General features: G+C 42.1%; 1 protein-coding gene and 1 non-coding gene across 8 annotated transcripts; both read left to right on the forward strand.

Annotated features, from left to right (window-relative positions):
- The first annotated feature begins 816 nt into the window (after positions 1-816).
- On the forward strand, positions 817-11625 carry PABIR2 (PABIR family member 2). Of its 7 annotated transcripts, none has more exons than XM_059824255.1 (10): positions 817-962; positions 1464-1542; positions 2856-2912; positions 3286-3329; positions 3410-3464; positions 3691-3792; positions 5213-5301; positions 5861-5925; positions 8307-8403; positions 9511-11625. In XM_059824255.1, exons 1-10 carry the CDS (start codon positions 847-849, stop codon positions 9659-9661), a joined length of 855 nt encoding a protein of 284 aa, XP_059680238.1. In that variant the 5' UTR covers positions 817-846; the 3' UTR covers positions 9662-11625. The 7 variants fall into 7 exon arrangements, with proteins under 7 accessions (XP_059680238.1, XP_059680232.1, XP_059680235.1 ...); XM_059824249.1 differs by having other exon boundaries at positions 847-962; positions 1464-1547; positions 2849-2912; XM_059824252.1 differs by having other exon boundaries at positions 847-962; positions 1464-1547; positions 2849-2912; positions 5864-5925.
- Positions 9281-9425, forward strand: LOC132318199 (small nucleolar RNA U109). The gene has a single exon (XR_009484300.1). It is a non-coding gene; the product is annotated as a small nucleolar RNA U109 (small nucleolar RNA).
- Positions 11626-21723: the final 10098 nt, after the last annotated feature.

The following is a 21723-nucleotide window of genomic DNA, read 5'->3' on the forward strand; positions in this document are numbered from 1 at the left end:
AGGCTTGCATTCTCATTACTCGTTAAAAACACATTACATTCTTCAGCAGCCAAACAAAGCTGGGAAGAACACTGGAAAAGGCCGCGTGATTTAAGTCGAAGAGAGGGAACCTGGCCCTGGACACCGCTAAGGCCGCCTCCCGTCAGGGCAGGGCACGAGCCCAGCCCGGCATCCACCCAGTTAGGCGTACAGCGAGGCTTACGGCCGCCGTCGGACTCGAACCCGCGTCCTTCGCTAGGCCACGCCCCCGCCTGACGCGACAGTGCATCTCGGCGCCCATTGTACCGTTTCAAACGCAGGCCCTGCCCCGGCAGCCGGTCAGCGCGCGCTCCCCCTCCGGAGGCTCCCGGGAGTCTGCGCGCAGCCGAAGCTGGGGCGGGAGCCTGATGCCGGTCTCGTGGGCATGCGCAGTGCCGGGATGCAGTTGCAGGACGCTTGCGTTGTGGAAAGCGGGTAGCTTTGCCTCCGCCCCATTTCCCGCGCATGCGCGTTGTGCGGCGGCGGCGGGCGCGGGGGGGGAGTCCGGCCCAAGGCGTTCGCTCCCCTCCGGAGGCGGCGGCCGCAGCAGCACCGGCGCGGACAGCGGGACCGCGCGCGGGGAGCTCGTCCGTCAGCGACAGCGGGTGGGGGAACGGGCCGCCCCCGGCATGGGGCGCTGCTGGGGCCGCCCCCCTCGCCGGGCCCGGCGCGCCCCCGGACTCTGCCTGCGGCGCCGCCCGCGGGGCCTGTAGGGGCGGCCACGCCGCGCCTGGCCGGGGGGAGCGGCGGCATGAGGAGCCGCTGCGGCCGCCGGCAGTGAATGGGCGTCGCGGCGGAGCGGGAGGAGCCGGAGCCGCCGCTGCCGCGATGGCTCAGGAGAAAATGGAGCTGGACCTGGAGCTGCCGCCGGGGAGCGCCGCGGCCCCGAGCGACGGGGGCGGCCTGAGGAGATCGAACAGCGCCCCCCTCATCCACGGGCTCAGGTGAGCGCGGCCCGGCCCGGCCCGCGGCGCCAGCGGCGGGCCCCGCAGCCCCGGCGGCAGCTGGGCCCGCCCCGGGAGCGACCTGCCCGGCGGGGCTCGGCTGCTCGAGCAGCATCGGTCGCCGCCGCAGCCAGCGGGCCCCGTGCGCTCTCGGAGCCTGCCGAGCCCCGCTGCCGGCCACGCTTCGCGCAGGCCCCTAGCTCTCCCCGCGCCGTGGCTGGTGCGTGGTGGAGGCCTCTGAAACGTGTCACTTGTTACTCGGAATGCTCGGGTCAGGGCGGCGAGTTACTCCTGGTAACTGCAGAACCGCAGTGTGCGGGTCTCCACAGGTTGGAGGAGAAGAGGGCTTGCTGGGCTCCTTCAGTGAAAGTAGAGCTTCTGTTGAAATACAGTGGATGTTTTCAGTGCACTGGAGGCTGTCGTGTGTATCGTAGCACTGTGTAGTTTTAAGCAAAGCACACCTTAGAAGGTTGTTCACAAAACTTTTTTTTTCCCCTCCAGTGACAACTCACAGGTTTTTCAGCCTTACGTGTTGCGAACTCGCAGGAACAGTACAACAGTTATGAGCCGTCACAGTATGGTAAGGAATCTTAAGCATGTTTTGTTTACACCTAACAATAATTGGGATGGAGAAATGAGGTTAAACTTGATTTGTATTTGCAGTAAGCATCCTAGCAAGCTTGCAGGCTGCAGAATATGCATTTTTTTCACCTGTAACTGCAACCTACAATGAAATAATAGTGGTGTATTAACTGTATGTCCTCAAGAAGAGAACAACAGCTGAAGCTCTGTGTGATTCCCAGTGTTAAGTACAGTCTTTAATTTGGACCTGACCATGGGTTGGAAGAGAAAACTGCTGTCACAGTTAGAAGTCTTGAAAGGGTGTTTTAATTTGTTGTAAAAACGGAAGAGAGAGTCACAAGTCTTCGTTGACCTGTTTGTTTGACAGGGCCGCTCTTTTTTTTGCAAAGGCCGAACAGAAAATCACTTAAAGAGTAGTAGTTTATTTGCTGGGTGATATTCTGCCCTCTATTATGTAAGTGTGGTAGTGTAGAGTACTACAGTTATTTAACTTTTCAAAGATGTTGCATTTCTTTTTTTCACCCTTCCCTTGTCAACTCGGGGATCTATATGCTGTTTTCCACTAAAATTTTGCTTTCTTATCTGAGGGAGGTGAAGGTTAAGCATTGCTTTTCTCAAAACCCATAGAACTTAAAGTCCTGCAATATGTTTCTTCTATTCTGTTCAGAAAAAGTGAGATGGAATTTTAGTTCAAAATCTTCTATTATGCGATTTCTTAAAAATAAGAATCCAAAATTTTGGAACTCAAATCAGTAGGTGTTAGAGTAGATACATGGGCATCCTGAGTGGGAACTGTTGGCCTATTTGTATGTGATGGTAGCCAAAGTTCCAGAGGAATTAGATGTGTAAAATTGTATGTAATTGAAAAATTCCAAAAGTAAAGTTTTAGGGAGTGTTGTTCAAGACTGAGCTGAAACATAGAGATTTCTCCTTGTAATAGCCAACTGGTTGAGTAAGTTCATAAGGGAGTTTGTCGCCTTACTTTAGGCAGTAGGGAATTGTATAATGTTTGTAGTTTCATTTGTAATACCTCACTTGCCTAAATGGCATATATAGCTATTTGTGTTTTTGAGATGCTAAGTAGTATCCGCTTCCAAGTCTGAGATCTGTGCTGAGTGATAGAATGAATTTGTAAGTGGTAAAACAAGCCTTCTCTCTTGAAGGTCAGTGTTTTCTTATTGCAACTTTGAGTCATCCACATGTAGTTGTACAGCTCACTTTGAATTCACTAAGAATGTAGGTGATGGTAAATAGGATGTATGCAAGCTGTTGATGTGTGATTTAATCATTGTGGCTGTCACTTTTTTTCAGTTGTTGTCATCATCTCCTATTCGTATTCCTAGTAGCCGACTTCATCAGATCAGAAGGGTAAGTGTAGTTTTTATCTGTATATTTAATAACAGAATGAGAAGTATTATATAATAATGAAGTGTTTACATAATGGGAGTTTCTTTCCTATTGAGTTTTTCAAGTACTAGAGGAAACAGAGTCTTTTTAAAGACAATTTCAGCAAGGAAGCATCCTTGCAAGGCTTGTTGTTGTCGTGCTTAAACTACCTTTTGAAGTGTTTTTTCATTCAAGAGAAACAGTAAGCTGGGCTGGTAGCAGTCTCTTCTTTCTGGAGTACTCCTACTGTTCATATTTCAATTATAACGGCAAATTATTGAATCACAAGTGTTATTCCAAGTACCTGTGATGAATCAAATGTTATGGGAAAACTTATGCCACTTATCTCCTGCAGGAGGAAGGAGTGGATTTAATGAACAGAGAAACAGCACATGAAAGGTGAGTGTTATTGAAACAAGATGATAAAATAGCCATAGTTATCCTCTTTGTAGCTACTGATGGGATTTTTTGTATTCTAGGGAAGTGCAAACAGCAATGCAGATAAGCCAGTCGTGGGAGGAAAGCTTGAGTCTGGTAATCTCTTTATAGATGTTTCCTATTTAATTCTGCTTTTACACTCAACTGATGAATTTAAGAGAAAGAGAGGAATTAACTGTGAAAATAATTTAAGAAGAACCTAAGTTCATCTGCTTTAGCTATTTTGTGCATTTGGCCCAATGACTTTCCATGAGAAGGTTGTGTCTTGGATTCTAAGGTAATGTCCTGTGCCAGTGTTAAGTTTGAAACCTTGTATTTACAGAGCGACAATGACTTGGACAAGTCTGAGAAATCTTCCTCCCCAAAGAGAATAGACTTCATTCCAGTTTCGCCTGCACCTTCACCTACAAGAGGAATAGGAAAGGTAGGATAAGTGAAATACCAAACTGAGAGAACATTTCAGCATTTGAGACCAAGGAGAACCATGACGACATGTAACTTCACAGATTTTTTGATGGTTTTTTAAAAAAACCACAACCAAGCAACAACAAAAAACCCCCAACCCAAACCCACATTTTACTGGTTTCTAAGAATCAGATGCTTATTATCTTAGAGCCTGCAGAGCTTAAGCAGTGTGCCGGTTCTGTCACACTGAATGTTTTCAGTTGCTGCTATTTATGTGATGTTTGGACAGGTTAGGATTCTGGTTCTAGGGAAGCTGGAAGAGGTCATTAGAGTGTGCCGGTTCTGTCACACTGAATGTTTTCAGTTGCTGCTATTTATGTGATGTTTGGACAGGTTAGGATTCTGGTTCTAGGGAAGCTGGAAGAGGTCATTAGAGTAATCTGCTTTGGACATGAACTTCTGCTGCATAAGTGGGTGGATGCTGGGGAAGAAGCAACAAAATCAGAATATATCATATGTGTAGAGTAAGAGTCTAGGCAGAGACCAGAAGCTGCAAATCTGTGTGGTGAGGAGGATGAAAATATGTCCATCAGTTATGGAAAGGAAGGCATAAACTCACTGTGAAGGAGGACTCAGACATGCTGAACTTGCACTGAAGACTGATGGCAAATGCTGGGGAAAGGGAAGAGGTGGATCTTAGATAAACTACATTTTCCAATCAGGATTGGAAAACTGAAATGTAGCATAGAGAAACTGGCAATTGTATTTAAAGATGGGTTGCTTGACCTTGTTTTCACCCTCTTCTGTGGTTCTGCTTTTGTACTGCTACTATTTTTTGCATGCCTCTACCAGTATTGATGCATGGAACCGCCACGTACTAGTGCTGGGTAAATGTGTTTCTAGTATAACACTGATGCTGGCAGCTGCTCCTGTACCTTTGGAATCGTGACTGTAAAGCAGTAGTAGATAACTTGGCAGAAACGTTTTTGTGCTTAGCTACGGGCATTCATGGGCTAAGCTCGGCTTAGCTGCAGAACCACAGAGCTAAATAATCTGTTCTACTCTGGAATATTGCGTTAAATTTTCAGGTCGGATGCATTTCGAGTAAACTTGTTTTTCTAACAAGCCCCTTGAAAGAAGTAAGTCCTGAGTACTGTACTGCTGTTCCTAAATGTAACAGGAAGAACAGAAACAACTGTCTTAAAAAACAGTGTCTATTTCAATTTCAAGCTTCTTGTAGGTTTGAATTTTAGGTTAATCTGAGCAGTATTGCATTAGCCAGTATATTTTTGCAGATTAAGTTTTAATGCTTCTAAGATTGTGTTTGATCATCTCTGCCTTATTCTGTTACTGGGGATGTTTTGTTTGGAGGGTGGGGGGGAAACACCTGAGTATTTAAAAGGAAATTCTGAAGCATCTTAATGTGACTTTTTCTGCAGCAATGTTTTTCACCATCATTGCAAATGTTTGTGAGCAGTAATGGATTGCCTCCAAGTCCTATTCCCAGTCCAACAAGGCGATTCTCTAGGTAAGTAACATCTACAAGTAACAGGTATACGTAGGCTCAAATTCCAAGGCTAGCACAAAAGTTAGTTAAAGTTGATGTTAAAGCATTAAAGAAAACCTTTATTTTTACAGTAGCTGAAGTATTGCCCCATAAAAATGCCCTGAAAGTTCAACCTTTACCAGTGGTAGCTTTTTGTGGGTGCTCTTCAGGAGCCTGTGTCAGCTTTAAACTAGACTTGGTAACTCGTGGGGGAATTCCTAGGTACTTCAAATGAACTTTGTCGGCATATCAATTTTATATAAATACTACACACAATTTGGAAATGGATTGAAGTGAGGATGTGATGCACTAAGGGAAGAAGACCCTAGAAAATTTAATACAACTTTGTGTGGCAGATAATCTGCTCTAATAGACAGCACTTCTTTGTTATCTATATATTTGATTCTCTAAGCATTCCAGTTGTGCAGGAGTAGTTTTAAAGAACATTTCATATGATATGGTTGTGTCAATTTGATGCTAGGTATGGCGGTGTTCAAGCTTGGAAGCTTTATAGACCTGACTGTTGGTATTCTCTCTCTAGCAGGAGGAGTCAAAGTCCAATCAACTGTATCAGGCCCAGCGTTCTTGGCCCCATTAAAAGAAAAGGTATGTGTATTTACATTATCTGATGTGTTAATATGGATGTAGTTTTGCAGCTGGATAAATTTCTTTCTTTTCTGTGGGTTTTTTTTTTGTTGTTGTTGTGTAAATATAATGTACTTGTATCCACAGTGAACTGGAATTTGCCAGTTGTAACTTACATAAGGTAAAGCAGTTAGTCTAAATCACAAGAATGAAAAACTTTAAAAGCAGCTACTGCTTGAAAGAGGCAAACTTTATTCCACATCAAATTAAACGTTATGAATATTCGTAAGCCCTGACATTCCTAAAAGTACCATTGTACTGTGCACACCCTTCAGATCATCTTAGGAATGTTGCTTATCATGCAGTATCTTCTAATCTTAGTACTGAATGTTTGTTTTTACTCTGAAAGTTCAGAAGGTGAGCGTTCAGAGAAATGGAATAGATCAGTGCTCTTTCCTCCTGAAGGGTGAAAACTGCATTCTTTCCTGGAAGTATTCTGTGTTAAGGATATTCAAATTACATCCCAAAACAAGTCTCCATAGCAGAACTGTAAGACTGAGATATTTGCAAGTGGGCCTCTAGCTATGCTTATCCTTTCTGCATTTTTTTAACTTAGGCATTCTTAACTGCACCAAAAGCATATCCTTTTATTTTACAAGAATTATATTTAGTCTTCCAGACAATTTACTGTTTATTGTTTTTTTAGGACTGTTGTCTAATTTATACTGAATTGACAGGGAGAGAGACAAGTCTTCTCTTAGATGCCAATTCTATCTTGGCTGTTATTTTCTATGAATTTTAGAGGCACTAAAAATTGAACAAAAGTTGATCAAGCTCAAGGATCAATAGGGAATAGATATTAATACTGTGTTGTTTGACTGAAAATATTTCACAGTAGACTTTAGACAGATTGTATTAAAAACAGTGCAGGTAAAGGGCAAACTTTCCTCACCCTATCCATGTGCTCTTATGGAGCATCTTTTATGAAGTGGAGATACGAGTTTGCCTCTTTTACATGAAATATCAAGGAATTTTCAAAATGTAACTTAATTTTAAAACATCTATTTCATTGAAATGAACCTAATTTATTTTCTTAAATACATAATCCTGTTATTTTCTGAATTTTAGCAGTAGCTTTATGGTTCATATTGTACAGACGTGACATGGTAACAAATTGACACCATGATATATGGAGGGAAGAAAGCAATGTATTGAAGAACATTTCACTGCTATAGGGAATTAACCCTGGTAGACTGTGCAATGTGGTGTAGCAGTGCAGATTTGTCTTTGACATTTCAAGTGACAAAAGAGTTACCTAAGTTGGTGGTTTGGGTTTTCTTCATTTCTGTATAAGACCAAGTATTTTAAATGTTTTTTGCCCATTCTGCTTGACAGAAGCTGTTATTCCTTCCCTTCAAAGAAGGGAATATATCCCTGTGGGCTAAAGGAAATAGGAAATTTGGGGGGGGGGGTTATCAGTCTTTCATAAAATGAGTGGTAGTATAATTCCTTTGCATAACATTAATATATACTGGTTTGCTGTAATGCTTAACCTCGAATGACAGTTTTTCAAACTGACACCACAATTGCTGTGAAGTGTAGGTAGAAAGCCAGAAAATTTGTTTCCATTTCACATGTTTTTGTTGCCAAACTAAAAATTAAAATACATTGTAGCTGAGAGATTTTTTTTTCTTTAAGCTTGTTATTGGGAAGTTCATTATATTTCCAACGTGTCTATTGTACAGAAGCTATTAATGAGCTAGCCCATTCTCAGGGCAGATTATACTAAACAGATTATGTGAATTCTCCCCATCATGTTTAATCTTTTAATATCAGATGATCACAGGTACAAAGATAATATGACCCATGATGAGTAAGTGAAAATGCATACTCATGCCAATTTTTTTCTATTCAGCTTTTCTGTAAAAGTGCACATATGCATCAGAATTTGTTGTATGCATAAGGGTAAAACTGTGAGCCAAGCTGGCGTTCCTATTTTCATAATCACTAAGAATTTTAATGTCTGTATTTTGGTTTATGTCAGTTGCCTCATTTCAACTGCTTACTTAATTTTAAGTCACAGTAATTAGTTTGCTTTAGATTATTTTGTCTGATTGTAGTCTAAGTAGCAAGTGCCTGGTTTTGTGTCTTTGAGATCATTGTAGCCCCTCAGATACTGCTGAAGCATTAGTTAAATTAAGGGTGAACTGGATGGTTAAACAACAGCTAGCATCAAATTAATGTCTTACCCAAGTGCTTGGCTGGCTGAATTCAAGGACTTACCATGTTGCAGATGCAACCTTGCTCTATTGTGGGACAAACCTCTCTTTTACAATAGACAAATACTAAATGGATGTTCTAGAGACTCAAGTGAGTTTGATTATTTGCACTATTTTCCTTAGGTGAAATGGAAACTGAAAGTCAGCCAAAGAGACTTTTTCAAGGAACAACCAACATGCTTTCTCCAGATGTTACACATCTGACAGATCTCAGTTCATGGTAAAATATTTCATGTGCCCTGAAATGCCAAAACAGGGAATGTGCATTTATCACAAGCGTTCTTGTTTTGGTGGGGTTTTTTTGTTGTTTGGGTTTTTTTTCCAGGAAAAAATACTTTGTGTGTAGCTTGCGTATGCACATTACTGGAAACTATTCCTGTGATAGTGTAGTGTGACAATGTTCCTGCTCCTTTGATCAATTCTTCCTGAGCAGACTCTAGCCTAGATTTTGTGTATCAAAACTGAATATAATTGTTACAAAGCCTTGTTGGTTCATAAGCAAAGTTACTTCACTTCAAAGATGCTTCATCATTGCAGTATGTTGTAGGCAGTGGTCATGTAGTATCTGTGGTTCTTGCCCGAATACTTAGAAAATGTGTATGTAAATAGTTACTGCAGTTACATAGTTCATGTTGATATACTCATGATTTTTAGTGTTATAGGCTCTCTCCTTTCTGTATTACGATCATAAAAAGCTGAGGTTTTTTGCGTTAAGAGTCAGATACTAAGTATTCTAAAATATCAACTCTGTATTACTATAATTTCAGTTTACCTACAGACTTGAAACTGCCTAGAAATATTTTCTTCGTGTTGCTTCCAGCTAAATTGCAAAAGCATCAATTTATGTTCCCTCTGGAATCTCGTATCATGACTTTGAAATCCAAACACAAGCATTCCTTACTTACAAGGGAAAAATAGGTTTCAAAATCTTGCTTTGAGTAGTGCAGCATTGAAGAACATACTAGCTAATTAATGACGTTTTTGCTGCATTGCTGGTTAGATTCTTATTGTTCCTTTCCTATAACCTTGTGAGGTTTTATTCTCATTAGTTTTCACCTCCTTTCTATAACTGATTAAAGTCAGAGTCATAATTTATTTTGCATGTTAAAAAAAAATAAAATTCTGCTCCTCATTCCCATAAGGAGCATGAATATATATATAACATGCTACAGAAAACAAGGAGTCTTCAGGGCTGCCAGTCTTGCAGTAAAGACTGAGTGGTAGTATATGTCTCCTACATCTTTTCTACAAAGACAAAAGTACGTTAGCTTTGTACACAAAGTCATCGTGCCCGTGTTACTAAATAACCGTCTTCTTTTTTCTCCAGCCTGTCTTCAGATATTCTTGATGGGAGTAGCAGCAGTGTTGGCTCTTCCTCTGACTCACTGACTAAAGGCAGCATAACCACAGAGTCTCCAGTAACATGCTCAAACTCATGCTCTTCATTCATTTTGATGGATGATCTCTCACCTAAGTGACTTAATAAGTTCTGAGTCAGTGTCTGGCTGTGCTGTTCCTTTACTGTACACTTGTACAGAGAAACGAACTCTGATCCTTGAACCATTAACACATGGATTATTAAAAGGAAAAAATATTGTAACTGTAATCCTTGGCAACTTTCCAGTGATTTTGATTTATCCATTTAATGGACATTGTAGACCATATTAATGTCTGGTTTTGCGAATTTATTTTTTAAACAAGATGTCTGCTCAGATTATACTAACTTTTTGCTTTCAGGAACTTGCATACACTTTTTGATTCCGAGAATAGGTATCTACCTATTAGTGTTGCAATTTTTAGGAAAATACTTCTATCATTATTGTGGTCATTATGTCTAGGGAAATAATTTGGTTCGGAAGGATTTGAAAAAACTAATTTATTCTCTGGCACTTCTACAACTGAGTAAAACTATTTTCCTTGCTTTTTTTCAGTCACTAGCCTCAAATTCTCTTACAGAAGGGAGAAGGAAAAAATCTTTTCTTAGTGCTGCTAGTTGTTTTTATTACAGAAGACCACAGTGGGTCTGCAAATCTCAATCTATTACATTAAAAAAAACCCAAACACAACAAAATAACTAATGACTGGCATTTTTGCCATCAGTGAAGAAATAACAGTACTCTATGAACATGATTAAAATAGCTGCATAGTTCTCTCCCCAGATCCTTTATCCTACAGATTGTATGAAATAAGATCAATATTCAGCAAGATTTGGCCAAGGAAAGTTAATCCATGCCTCGATCTAAGACATACAGTGCAGATAACTTAAGTTATTTAAACTACTGTGTAGGAGAACCATGTATGGCACCATCGATGTCTCCTGTGGCATTGAGGTCATAGGTATTTTTGTGCCTTAGGGGACATTGTTACAAAATTACGGAATGTAAACCAGAGGGGTGGGTGGGAAAAGTCCTTTGTGTACAGCTTGTTTGTAGAGTGCTTACCAGAATCTGTCGTCGATGCTACTTTCCTTAGTGTTCCTTTCTGAGGTGTGTGCTCCGTTGCAAGGTGCTGTGGGCAGTCCCAACCCTGCTGTGAGATGGCAGCCCAAGGAATACCCTTTGCAGCCGCTGTGTACAGCATTTGTACCTTTGCTGGTCATGAGCAGGGCAGACAGCTAAGTGAACATTCGATTTCTAAGGAAAGACTTAAAAGTTTGGATTGAGTACGAGCTCTGCAAATTGTTCGGCTAAGGAGTTGTGTTTGAGCTATGAGTAGTCTTGATACAGTACCTTGGTCTGAGGTAAGACAATAGATATTTGACTTTTTAAAGACTTTAACGGAGCAAAATAAATCCGTTTGTAATCTACTGTGTTATGCTATTTATTATTTATAACTATGTAAAAAGTCTGTGGTGATGAATTATAGTATTTTTTTATGATTGAATAAGTTTTTTATGTTCAGTAATTGCTGGCTGGTTTGTATTTAATACGCAACATTGTCTGCCAGAATCATAAGCTTCCATTTTTGAATGTTTGTAACATAAATGCTTTTGTTATCTAAAAGTACAACTTCTGATCTTTTTGAAAGAAAATAGCACTGAATTTAAAGTAAGATTATGTGCTTTAAAAGTGAGCACAACCTCTGGCAATACTGTCTGGCTTAAAAGGGGAGGGGGAGAACCATAGTTTTTTCTGCTCTGAAGAAGCCGTTGAGTTTCCAGAAGACGTGTACATACCAGATTATTTTTAAAAGTGTTTCCATTAAATTGTAAGAAGTACCATAACGGGCCAACAGTGGCACTATTATTTGTATTATCATTTTCACCTGTGGAGCATTAGTTCCCCACCTCAAATAAATGTGCATATTGTAAAATACTGTCCATTGGTGCCATTTTTAAATGAGCTCTACAGTATTGAATGTTAATTTTATTTGTATATGCCCAGTGCTATTTCTTGAATTTTTGATGTCTTAAATTGCTTAATTATTTTTTTATTCCTGCTTGTATCTTCTCTGCCTTCTTGATGCTAAAAGAAGGCTGCATTTACATTTGCAAAATATTGATAAATAGTCTGTGATAAAATTCAACCTGTTACCTGTGCCCCAGTTTCATTATACCGTGCTTTTATTGGTACTGTGTTTTAGTAATCGGAACAAGGGGTGGCAGAAGGGGGAAACCTATTGCATGCTTTCTTAAAACTGAGAAGAGCATAGCTATTGCTTATTTTTGGCTGACTTACCTGTACAATTGATGTATTCCAGATTTGTTTGTTAGTGGAGAGTCTTATATAAGTGCTGGCCTTTGTAAACATTAGAATGTAAGCTTCATAAAGCAAACGCGCAAATACTCACTCTTGTTACAGCATTTTTTTAGTGTTCTGGCTGTTCTCCACTCCAGAAGACATTGCTCTTTTATAAAATATATATGTAAAACACACACAGACACGCTGTGTCTGTTGTTTCAGAATGAATGTCACTGTGTAATGTAATAGGTCCCATCTAGGACTGTATTCTGTTTCACACACATAGCTGTAAGACCACTTGTTTGTCTTAAAACTAAGTTTTCTAATAGTCTGATAGCTGATATTTGCACTTAACCTGCATGTGAGTTGCTGCCGCTTACGGAATCAATCTTTGTTGCAGTGTAAAGGCTAGTACAGCATATTCTGACCAAACTGACTAAAAGTTGCACTTCTGGATTTATTAGCTGTCTTGTCTGTAATGGATTAGATACCAGTTTGGGGAAGAAGACCAGCTGGTGCCGGTAGTCAGCTTTAGTATATGACTATTGACAGGCTTAACAACTGCTTTCTATGACTTCACCAGACTTACGTGCGCTGAATTGCCACGATGAGTGTCTGAGAATTCTTGTCTTTCTTCCCCTTCCTTTTGTTTTTTTAAAATAAGGAATCATTAATGCATATCCATCGCTGAGAATCACCAGCGATGGCTTTACCTTTAATGTTGTAACTGTTGAGAAGAAAAGTTAAAATACCAGCGTAATTCAAGCAGCGTTTTAGATGGACTGGGTTTAATATGTTAATTAGCACAGCATTACAATGTTGGTCTTTGTACAGCTCATTGACTAGCACTGCCTTTAGATCATATCTGAAGCACACTGAATCCTCATTTCATGGGCTTAAAATTCTGGAAGGATTTTACCAATGGTTTAGAAAAATGTGCGTGTCAGCTGTGGAACTCTGTATGTTTTGATAATATCAAGTGTTCTGAGTCAGGAAATGGGTCACAGTATGCATGTTTCATTCTCTTCATTGAATTTCAAATTGGGGATCATGGGCCCAAAAGCCTGTATTTAAGGGGCTGTTTTTGTGACTGTATGTGATTAAATACTCTCTCCTACAATGAAAGTAATTAAACTGTCAGTGGGTGAGGATGTAAATCTGAGTCCTGCAGACTTTATTGGAAAACTCATTCTTGAAATGCACAAGGAAAGCTATACTGTATAAAAACAGTAAAGCGGGATTATTTTTTAAAGTCGTGATAAAAATAGAGTACTCATTTTAACAACTCAAAATGCTAAAAACATTTTAAATGTAAGGCTTTAACTTGGCACATGTCTCTCGACAGAACCACGTTGGGGGCTGGATGCAGAGTTTAACTTGAGCAGGCTTAGGTGGATTTGGAACTCTCGTATTCTGGTGCACAAACACAATAGACTAGTCTTCGGAAATTCTTTTTTGCAAATATTCACATTCTTATCTGTATACCCTGCTAATATATGGTGTGTGACAACAAAGATGAGAACTTGTTTTTCCAGGAGGAATTTCATCTGCATATAATCTTCCCGGTAACTTCATAATAAAAAAAGCTTTGCATTAATATGAGTTCAAACATTTCATGAAGTCATAGGACTGTTTCATTTGCTTTTTTTGGAGTAAAGGCCAAGAAATATTTTTGGAGCTATACAGACTGCCTCTTGTATTCCAAGGCTATTATATAAATGGCAGCTGTCCATAGTAAGTGAAAAGGGACTTTGCCTACCATTCAATATTTCAGTCTCTCTTGAGATCTGTTAAATAATCCTTAGCAAATTTGGTGACTGATGTAAGATGGGTCACTGAAGGTACCAGATGACCCGGCGAGAAGTATGTAGTAACTAGCTGCTCTGACTATACATTAGAGTTTTAGCCCTGAATGTAGACCTAGCTTACCCAACTAATTTTCAAATGAAAAGTGCGTTTTTCAAGCAACTGAGACTTACATGAGCGTCTGCGCTGTTCAAACTTGGAGGAAAAGACTCCTTGTTGGCAAGTCCAGGACTGTTTTGCTCACTCCATCCCCAAAAGAGCGAGCTATGCTTGCCAGTCAAAATTAGAGTAGCAGTTGTCTCAGTTTTAGCCATCTTTGGAGAGGGGGAGGAGTTGGTGGTTGGGTTTCCTTAAGGGCTGGTTATCTAATTCACGGCTAGGACCTTTGTCATCAGGCTAAAATCAAAAGTAGATGTTGTTTTTAGGGCAGGTCTGTCTTCTGAAGGAGTAAATAGGCTGCAGAGCTGGTTTAAGCATGATAGCCTGGGTTTGCTTCCTGCTGCGGACGAAGAGTCTTCATGTAAGCGGGCTGCTGGCTCCGCGCTGCCATTCCCATAAATACAAATGCGCACAACTTCCACTTTTAACTTGTACATGTACCTCAAGGCTATCCTTTTTATTAGTGAACTGGGCACTTAACGGAAGTCTCTTGTTTCAGTCCAAACCGTTTTGCATTAAAGCTGCTTTTTATTACTTGCTTTTAGATCTTAAAGCCTTTTGATATGGGGCCTATTGGGCCTTGGGTTTGAGTCTTGCCTCTGATTAGCGTGCCAGGGCCAATATTTTCTTTTTAAACCTGGAGCAATTTGTTTTGTTCTTGCATTGTAAGTTGGGAAATGCAGAGTAGGGAGCTTCTTGCTATTAACAAAGAATGCATGTTAGCTTTGGTGATCACAAAAGATTGTGGGGTTTTAAAAGAAATAAGACCTGAAACCAGAACAAAGAAATACCTATTTTTAGCAAACCAATTGGGCTGGTTTGATACCAGGCTCTTTTTTTAAATGCAGGCAATAGTCTTTTGAACATATCATTAGTAACACAGCAACAAAATCCAATATGCTTTCACCCCCAAACACTCCTCCTTACAGTAAAGTAAGAACTTGCTACTGAAAGACCACAAGTTTTGTGCACCGCTAAGAAACCGAGGGCATCGCCTGTCTTGGTCTCTGAATAACAGTCTGCAGTAATGACCCTCTGTGATTGAACAGACCCATTAGTGACACCAGGCTGTCTAGCAGTTCCTTTCTGTCCAAAAAGCATCATCTTACACTGTGTAGTAATTCTAACACCTTTGGTCTCCCTTAGCTTATTTCTGAGGGCCATGAGGTTTTTACCTGTTATACAAACACAAGTTATTATTAGCTGTTAATTACTGTAGGTTGACTGTCTTGCTAGATAGCTGTGGTAAAATTCCTGGTGGACTTTGTGGGCTTTTGCATGTCTCTCACTTTGGGGTATAACAGAGTTTGGGATTTTTGATTATTTTTCAGATAACGCAATGTGTGTCTTCTGGAAGAATTAGCCATTGTGTTTTAATTCTGCAAGGCATTTGGAGATAGTTTATGCAGAAGTAACTCCTATTTAACAACATTAGTCAAATGAATCTTGGAGACAATGACATGTGTTTGTTTTTGCAGAAGTTGACTGGTTTAACCCTTGCATCACCTAAAGAAACCTCCTGCATTCTGCCGCAGTCCCCACCACTTCTGAACTTCCCCCAAAGTTAAGTTGGCAGAAGTGCCAGGCTATTATTTGTATTGGGGTAGTTTATAATGCAGATTATGAAAACCCTATTGTGCTAGAACAAAAAGATTTTCCTTGCCCCAAATAATTTGCAATTTAAATTTGTCATGAGAACTGTAATGGTTTATCAACGCAATGCATGGTCAGCAATTTTTTCAGTATGAAAAAGTTAGGATCTGTAATACGCAGGTAGGAAGCAGGTGGTTTCAAAAACCTATGGGCCAAAGGAAAATAAAGAATGTAACTAAAGTTAACTAGTCCAGAATCTAAACCTAAATGTTGGATCTGGCCTCTGACAAAGGAAGCCCTTTGCTCTACAAGCCCCTCAAATTTTGGAAAAATTCAGCTACTGCCATGAACTTAGCAGCTCAGGCTCAACCCTAGTTAAGTGTGAACACTTCTCTCCTTATGACCAGAACCTCCAAGAACTTGGAAGAAAAATAAATGTGAAAGGGGGAGCTAGAATAAAAATGCCTCTGTGCCTATGATGCATGAGTATTGGTTTGAAAAATGATACCGAGAACAAAGTACAGTGAGTTGGGACAAATGTGCTTTAAATAAGAGTTGAGGATGTGCTACGTATAGTATGTGTAACATCTTGTTCGTGTGCAAGAACAGACTGTGAAAGAAACAGCTTTGTGTGGGAGAAGCGACATCAAAGAGCCTGAAAGAACTAGCACTGTAATAGGAAACACTTGCCTTTTGAGGACTGTTATTGTTGCTGGTCACTTCTTTTTTTTTCCCTGATTTTTTTTTTTCCCCTCCTGTATTAAAACCCAGCAGTGTGAGCAACGTGAGGCAGCATGGGGAGGGTGGGCAAGAAGGAGGGGTACGGAGGGCTAGCTGGATTTGGGTGTGCTTTCACAGCTTCCCTCCTGCCCCCTTTACACTGACTTTGCATCAGCCTTGACGGTTATAGTTGTAGTTGTTGACCAACCAAAGCAAGGCTGGATGCTCAACTTCTTGTCTTTAGCAGCACGGTTACTGAAGGGGCTTGCCAGCTTCCGTCAAACATCAGGGTATGTCCTAGACATTAGTGGGTGAAACTCTTCATGGGGTGAGAGGGGAATTGAAGGAGTACGAGTGGGACAGAGGTGCCCAAAGAGCTGTGGGTCCAGTGGGAGAGCACGGGGGACCTGGTGGGACAAGGGACTGTAGAGAGAGCACCACAGCGGAGCGGGAGGAGGAACATCACCAAGCAGGAAGGAGGTGGCATGGCAGGATGGGAGGCTGGTACACCTGTGTGGTATGGAGAAAGCGATGGTTTTCCTGGGAAGTGTCATGGTTATCCCTGTTGCCAACAGAAGGCTTGTGCTGAGGAAGAGGGGTTGTGGTATAGCTGCACGCCACAGCCACATCTTCCAGTTTGCACTTACCGGGGTTTATCAGGTATTTTTTTGAGAGTGTCTGAAGTTTTTCAGCCTTGCTTTGCGTTACGAACAAGGAACATAGCGCGTACAGTACTTACAATAACCGTAAGTGCCAGCACGCACAACACACATCCAACTTTGGATGCTTTGGGTGCTTTGGACCAGATGTGAGAAGTCAGCGGTGATGAGGATGACCACGGGATGGCGTATCGTGGCTTGCAAAGCGCAGGACGGTGTTTGATGAGCAGTGGTAACACTGCTCAGAAGTGCATCTAAACTGCGTTCATCCTGCAACTTCTATTGCTAGAAACTTCTAATGTTTTCTTTTCACTCGCAATGTAACCTCTTCGGAGGTAATTGCAGAGTAAATGCTAACTTTCCCGAGTGAGGTTTGGACTTCATTGTATTAATAACATTAAAACTATTAAAAAAAAAAAAAAGGCAGATGCTCTTTGACTATAACACAGTCCCATGCTAGAAGCGGCTTTGGTCAAATTTACTGACAACCTGAAATGAATGAAAAGGCCCTACTCACAGCAAGAGAGCTTTTCTGGGAGTATATTGCACGTTGGCTGTTTTCCCAGCCCCGTGAAGTCTTTTCGAAGCGTGCTGTGGCATATTTCAGTTGGTTCTAGTGAATTGCAGTGCACAAGCTGGGTTTTTTTTTCCTGAAGCGCTGATGCTGCAGTGCTCCCGTCAGACCGCACGCAGGAAACATTTTTCTGTTATTTCTCTGCGTGGGCACCCGCAGACCTGGGTCTTGAAGAATTTACAGCAGCTCCAGCTTTGTAACCTGCAGCGCGAGGGGAACATCTGCCTGCACGGGGTGAGCATCCGACCACGTAGCTGTGATCCAGTGTCGTGCCCGGGTGAGTGCTTGGTAAGGCTGGCTAGAACGTGTCGCAGTGTCTACCACTGCTTTTGACATAGATTGGATTATTTACTGCAAACCGAGACACAAAAATAAGCAAGCACCAACCTTGGGCTGTGTGCTGGAGAGCTGCCGGCAGGGTTGCAGCGTGGGTTTGGGAAGCTCCAACCGCTGCCCTTCCAGCTCTGCGGTCTAACCCAGCCTACCGAGGAGGTGGGGGAAGATGGATGAGCCTGATCTTCTTCACCAAGTGCTTTGAGATCTCTCCAATGGCAAGTGCTGTGCAAGGGCTGAGTACTATCAGCGCTGCTGTTGCTGGGAATTCTGGTTTGGCCCCCGCAGCAGCCACTGGCCCTGTTGTGCCTGTGCTGCACGTAGTTTTGACTTGAGTTGGGAGCGGTTTCTCTGCTCTTTCATAGTTTGCCTTCTCCTTCGCACGTCTCCAACAGGAAGTGCAGATTCAGCAGGCATTGTGTGCTTCAGCAGCCTGCCAGCTGCCTTGCTGAAGCTAATTCACAATTCAAGTCACTCCTGATAAGTTTGCAAACAATGTGCAGTGATTTCTGAGCGAGATAGCAGCTGAGCCGAACTCCTCGGTTTCCAGCCTGTCAGTTGAATGAAGCTGTGCATTTACTTTGTAAAGCTCATGGGTCAAACTTGGTCTTAACGCTTTGTGCTGCTGTGATGTTTCATAAATTTCGTATTTGTTTAGGAATAACTTTAAGGGAATGTCATCATTATTATTAAAACTCTCAAATGAGTGTGTGGAGGCACAAAGAGGGCATATGGTTAGCGTTGGTTTAATATGAGCTGGGAATTGAACCCAGGACTTCTGACTTGCAGTTTAGTTCTTTGATCACTGGATAATTCTGTTACCCCCTTTATAACACACTGAATTAGCCTGGGAATAACTCCAGTGAAAACAAGAGCAACGTTTTTTCTTAGGCTAACTTCATGTGGCAGCCACTGAAAGCGTGCACTGAGGAACTGGCCCAGAGGAAGCGACTCTGCACTCGTGGCTCATCAGCCCCGGCAGGAAACAGCAGGTCAAAGTTAGAAGGAACTTACTTAAAAGCTAATGAGTGAGTGGTGCAGTAAACATCAAGAGAAAGCTTGGTTCAATAGCCAGCAGAGGAGCTTGGGGTTCTCTATCTCGATCCTTATTCCACTTGCTCTCTGTTGGTTCACATCTATTTAACCAGAGAGATGCCAAGGTGATGATCTAGCAGATGAAGATTTGTAGGTGAGACTGTGCCCTCTCCTGATCTGCGCACAGCTCTCCCTGGAAAATGGGGTCAGTACAGCATGCACGCTTCTTACTCTGTATGTTTTTATGAACTGAAATCCTCCTGACTTTATAGCTCAGCTTGGCAGATACTGTTTTTTTCAGAAGTCTAAGGTCAGTAGTCACAAGCATAGCAGCCTAGAAGTTCAGGATGGGTTTGACTCTTCTGTGCCAAAAATGTTACAATACAGTGGTAGAAGTAGGAATATATATTGCTCCTGCCAGATGACAGCAGGGTTTTGCTTCTGGGGAAGCTTGAGGAAGCTCACCTTGGTGCACTTTCCAAAGGGCATGAGGTCACAGCATAAGCAGACTTACGTTTTGAAGTGTATTTGTCACTGTGCCATATGTTGGGTTTCTTTTTTTTTTTTCTTCTCCTTTAGTATTGGAATTGGAAATTCAAGTTGGAGAAATGTGAAAGCAATTGGGCCTAATCCATTCCTGTTGTTACTCCTTTTGTTTTCACTGGAGTTACTCCAAGGCTGAATTCAACATATGATGAATAACGTGTTCTCCGAAGTTGGAACTTAGGGGAGAAGGTTTTAGGGATGATCACGCAACTCTGAGGCTCCTTCACAGGCAACTGAAGCTCACACAAGAGGGACAATATATGGTGAGTTCGGGTTGTTGAATTTAGTACAACATTCTAGTAATAAGCCCTCTAGTCATAATATTACATTATTATCCATTAGAACAATTACTTGAATGAAACCCAACTGCTAGCTCACTTAGATTGGATGGAAAAATCCTAGCTGTTGATCTCAATTGCCAGTTAGCTAAACAGATACTAACCACGAGCAAATGACAAATGGTTCTGAGCCTGGTAATCTTCCTCCCGCTTCCCTTTCCTCTCACCTCCTCTGGAACCAGCTCCTCCAGGGTTGCCACTCGTGAAATGTTGCCTGCTCTTCATGCGTTGAACATCTCAGCTGCAGCCCAGGAAAGTCTCCAAAGAGGTTACAAGCCCTAGGTCTGTTTTGGTTAGATGGAAAAAGGAGAGTGGTATAAGCCGTGGAGGAGCTGCACGTTACCAACAGAGGACTAGGTGGTGTTTGTTTGGGTTTGGTTTTTTGCAGGAGGGGGGGTATTTCTGTTAAGAACTAAGATGAAACTCTTCACAGATCTGCAAGAATGAACCGGTCCTCACTGCTGGTTAATTCCTCCTGTGTTCCTGTGAGCTGTTGGAGGGGTCATGGCAGACACAAGATCTCCATGGTAAAATTAAGCTTTTTTTTCTTGGAGAAATAACCATTGCCATCTCTCTGGCTCACTCCATTTCATTTACTTTCAAAACAACTTAGATCACAAAGGGCTCCAGGAGGGGTGCAGCATCTTGCAAAGAAAAGGCCTGGATGATTTTCTTCATTTAAGAGAGTCTTGTGAAAGTTGTGCTTCCTCCTCTTGCCCAGAGAAGACGATTTATAACAGATGCTCCAGCAGTCTTCACGGTCTGTGATTTGGAGGGTCGAGGATTCACCAAGCTTGCCGTGCTTGGGAGGCTGGGCTAGCTTTCTGCTGAACAACGTGAGTCCTGTCCAACTCATGGAAAATCTCTCTGCCCCACAGCCCAGCTGACACTGAGACAAGACATCCCCTTGTATCAGCTCTGCCATGCTGGGGCAGAGCTCCCTGGCAGCTCTGCTCAGGCGGTTTTCAGCGCCACAACCAGGGTACTTCCTTGGGCTTGTTGAGGTTGAGCACTTCTCTGTTAGCCTTCGGACATCATCCTCCTCCTTCCTCTCTGCTTTGCTTCTGAGTGGATGCCGGCTGCTCTCCCTACTGCTTCTCCTTCCAGACCCTCTCTACTTGCAAGGATCCAAGCTGCAGTGAGCACTACCACAGTCGACTGCCCTGACTACCAAGAATGGTACGGAACATGCTAAGAATATAAACAGCGTTACAGGAAGGGACATCTAAAGTGTTTATTACAGCTGGAAATGGAGGAAACTTCCCTAACACCTTAGCTAAAGCACAGGGTAAAATATTTTCTTCAACAGTTATATACTTAGTAAGCGGGAAGGAAGAACCCTTTGCTTTTAAAATGAAAATAAAGCAACTTCCAGCCTTACTTGCCTTAACTTATTTCTCTCCACAACAGAAAATGCACCACTAATAAGCTGGTTGGTGTAATGGTCAATGAGAGGCTGCTTTGCTTAGATCTGAGGAGATTTTTAGGGAAAAGGCAGAAAATTTGATGTATTCCACACAGTTACTGACCTCAGGGCTCAGTGGAGCAAACACCAGATAGCCAAGGAAAACAGTAGGAATAGTTAACATCTTACAAACCACGGCGCAGAGGGATTATCGCACCAAACTTTGGTTAAAGTTCACATAGCAACGACGATCTCTGTCTTTCTAGGAACTGCAGCTCCTACTATTTCTCAGACATGCTGGTCCAAGACATAATCACTTCCCCAACTTTACTTGGTCATCAAGAGTGCTGTAATTTGGACCAAAGCTTTTGGAAGACTTCAATGCTAAACCAAGCGTGCTATTGCCTGGCTTAAGCACAAGGGAGAAAGGATGTGTGTGTGTGGCTGTATTTCTGCAAGGTGCCCAAACACGATGTAAATGTCTGGATTTATACAACATGGGTTTCACAGAGTTCGAAGGTGGGACCTCCTCAGCCTCCCGGTCCACAAGCCTTGCCTTCTCTGAGAGGCCAGCACCAGGTAAGACTGTAGGCTTGTGCCTCCAGCCCTGCTGCGCTCTTATTTTGTCTCCTATTTGTGTTTTTGCTTCACTTCCCTTCAAGCATTTGGCTCTAGGAGTTGGGGCATCTTGT

The sequence above is a fragment of the Gavia stellata genome, chromosome 14 (genome assembly GCF_030936135.1).
Source record: "Gavia stellata isolate bGavSte3 chromosome 14, bGavSte3.hap2, whole genome shotgun sequence".
Taxonomy (NCBI): domain Eukaryota; kingdom Metazoa; phylum Chordata; class Aves; order Gaviiformes; family Gaviidae; genus Gavia; species Gavia stellata.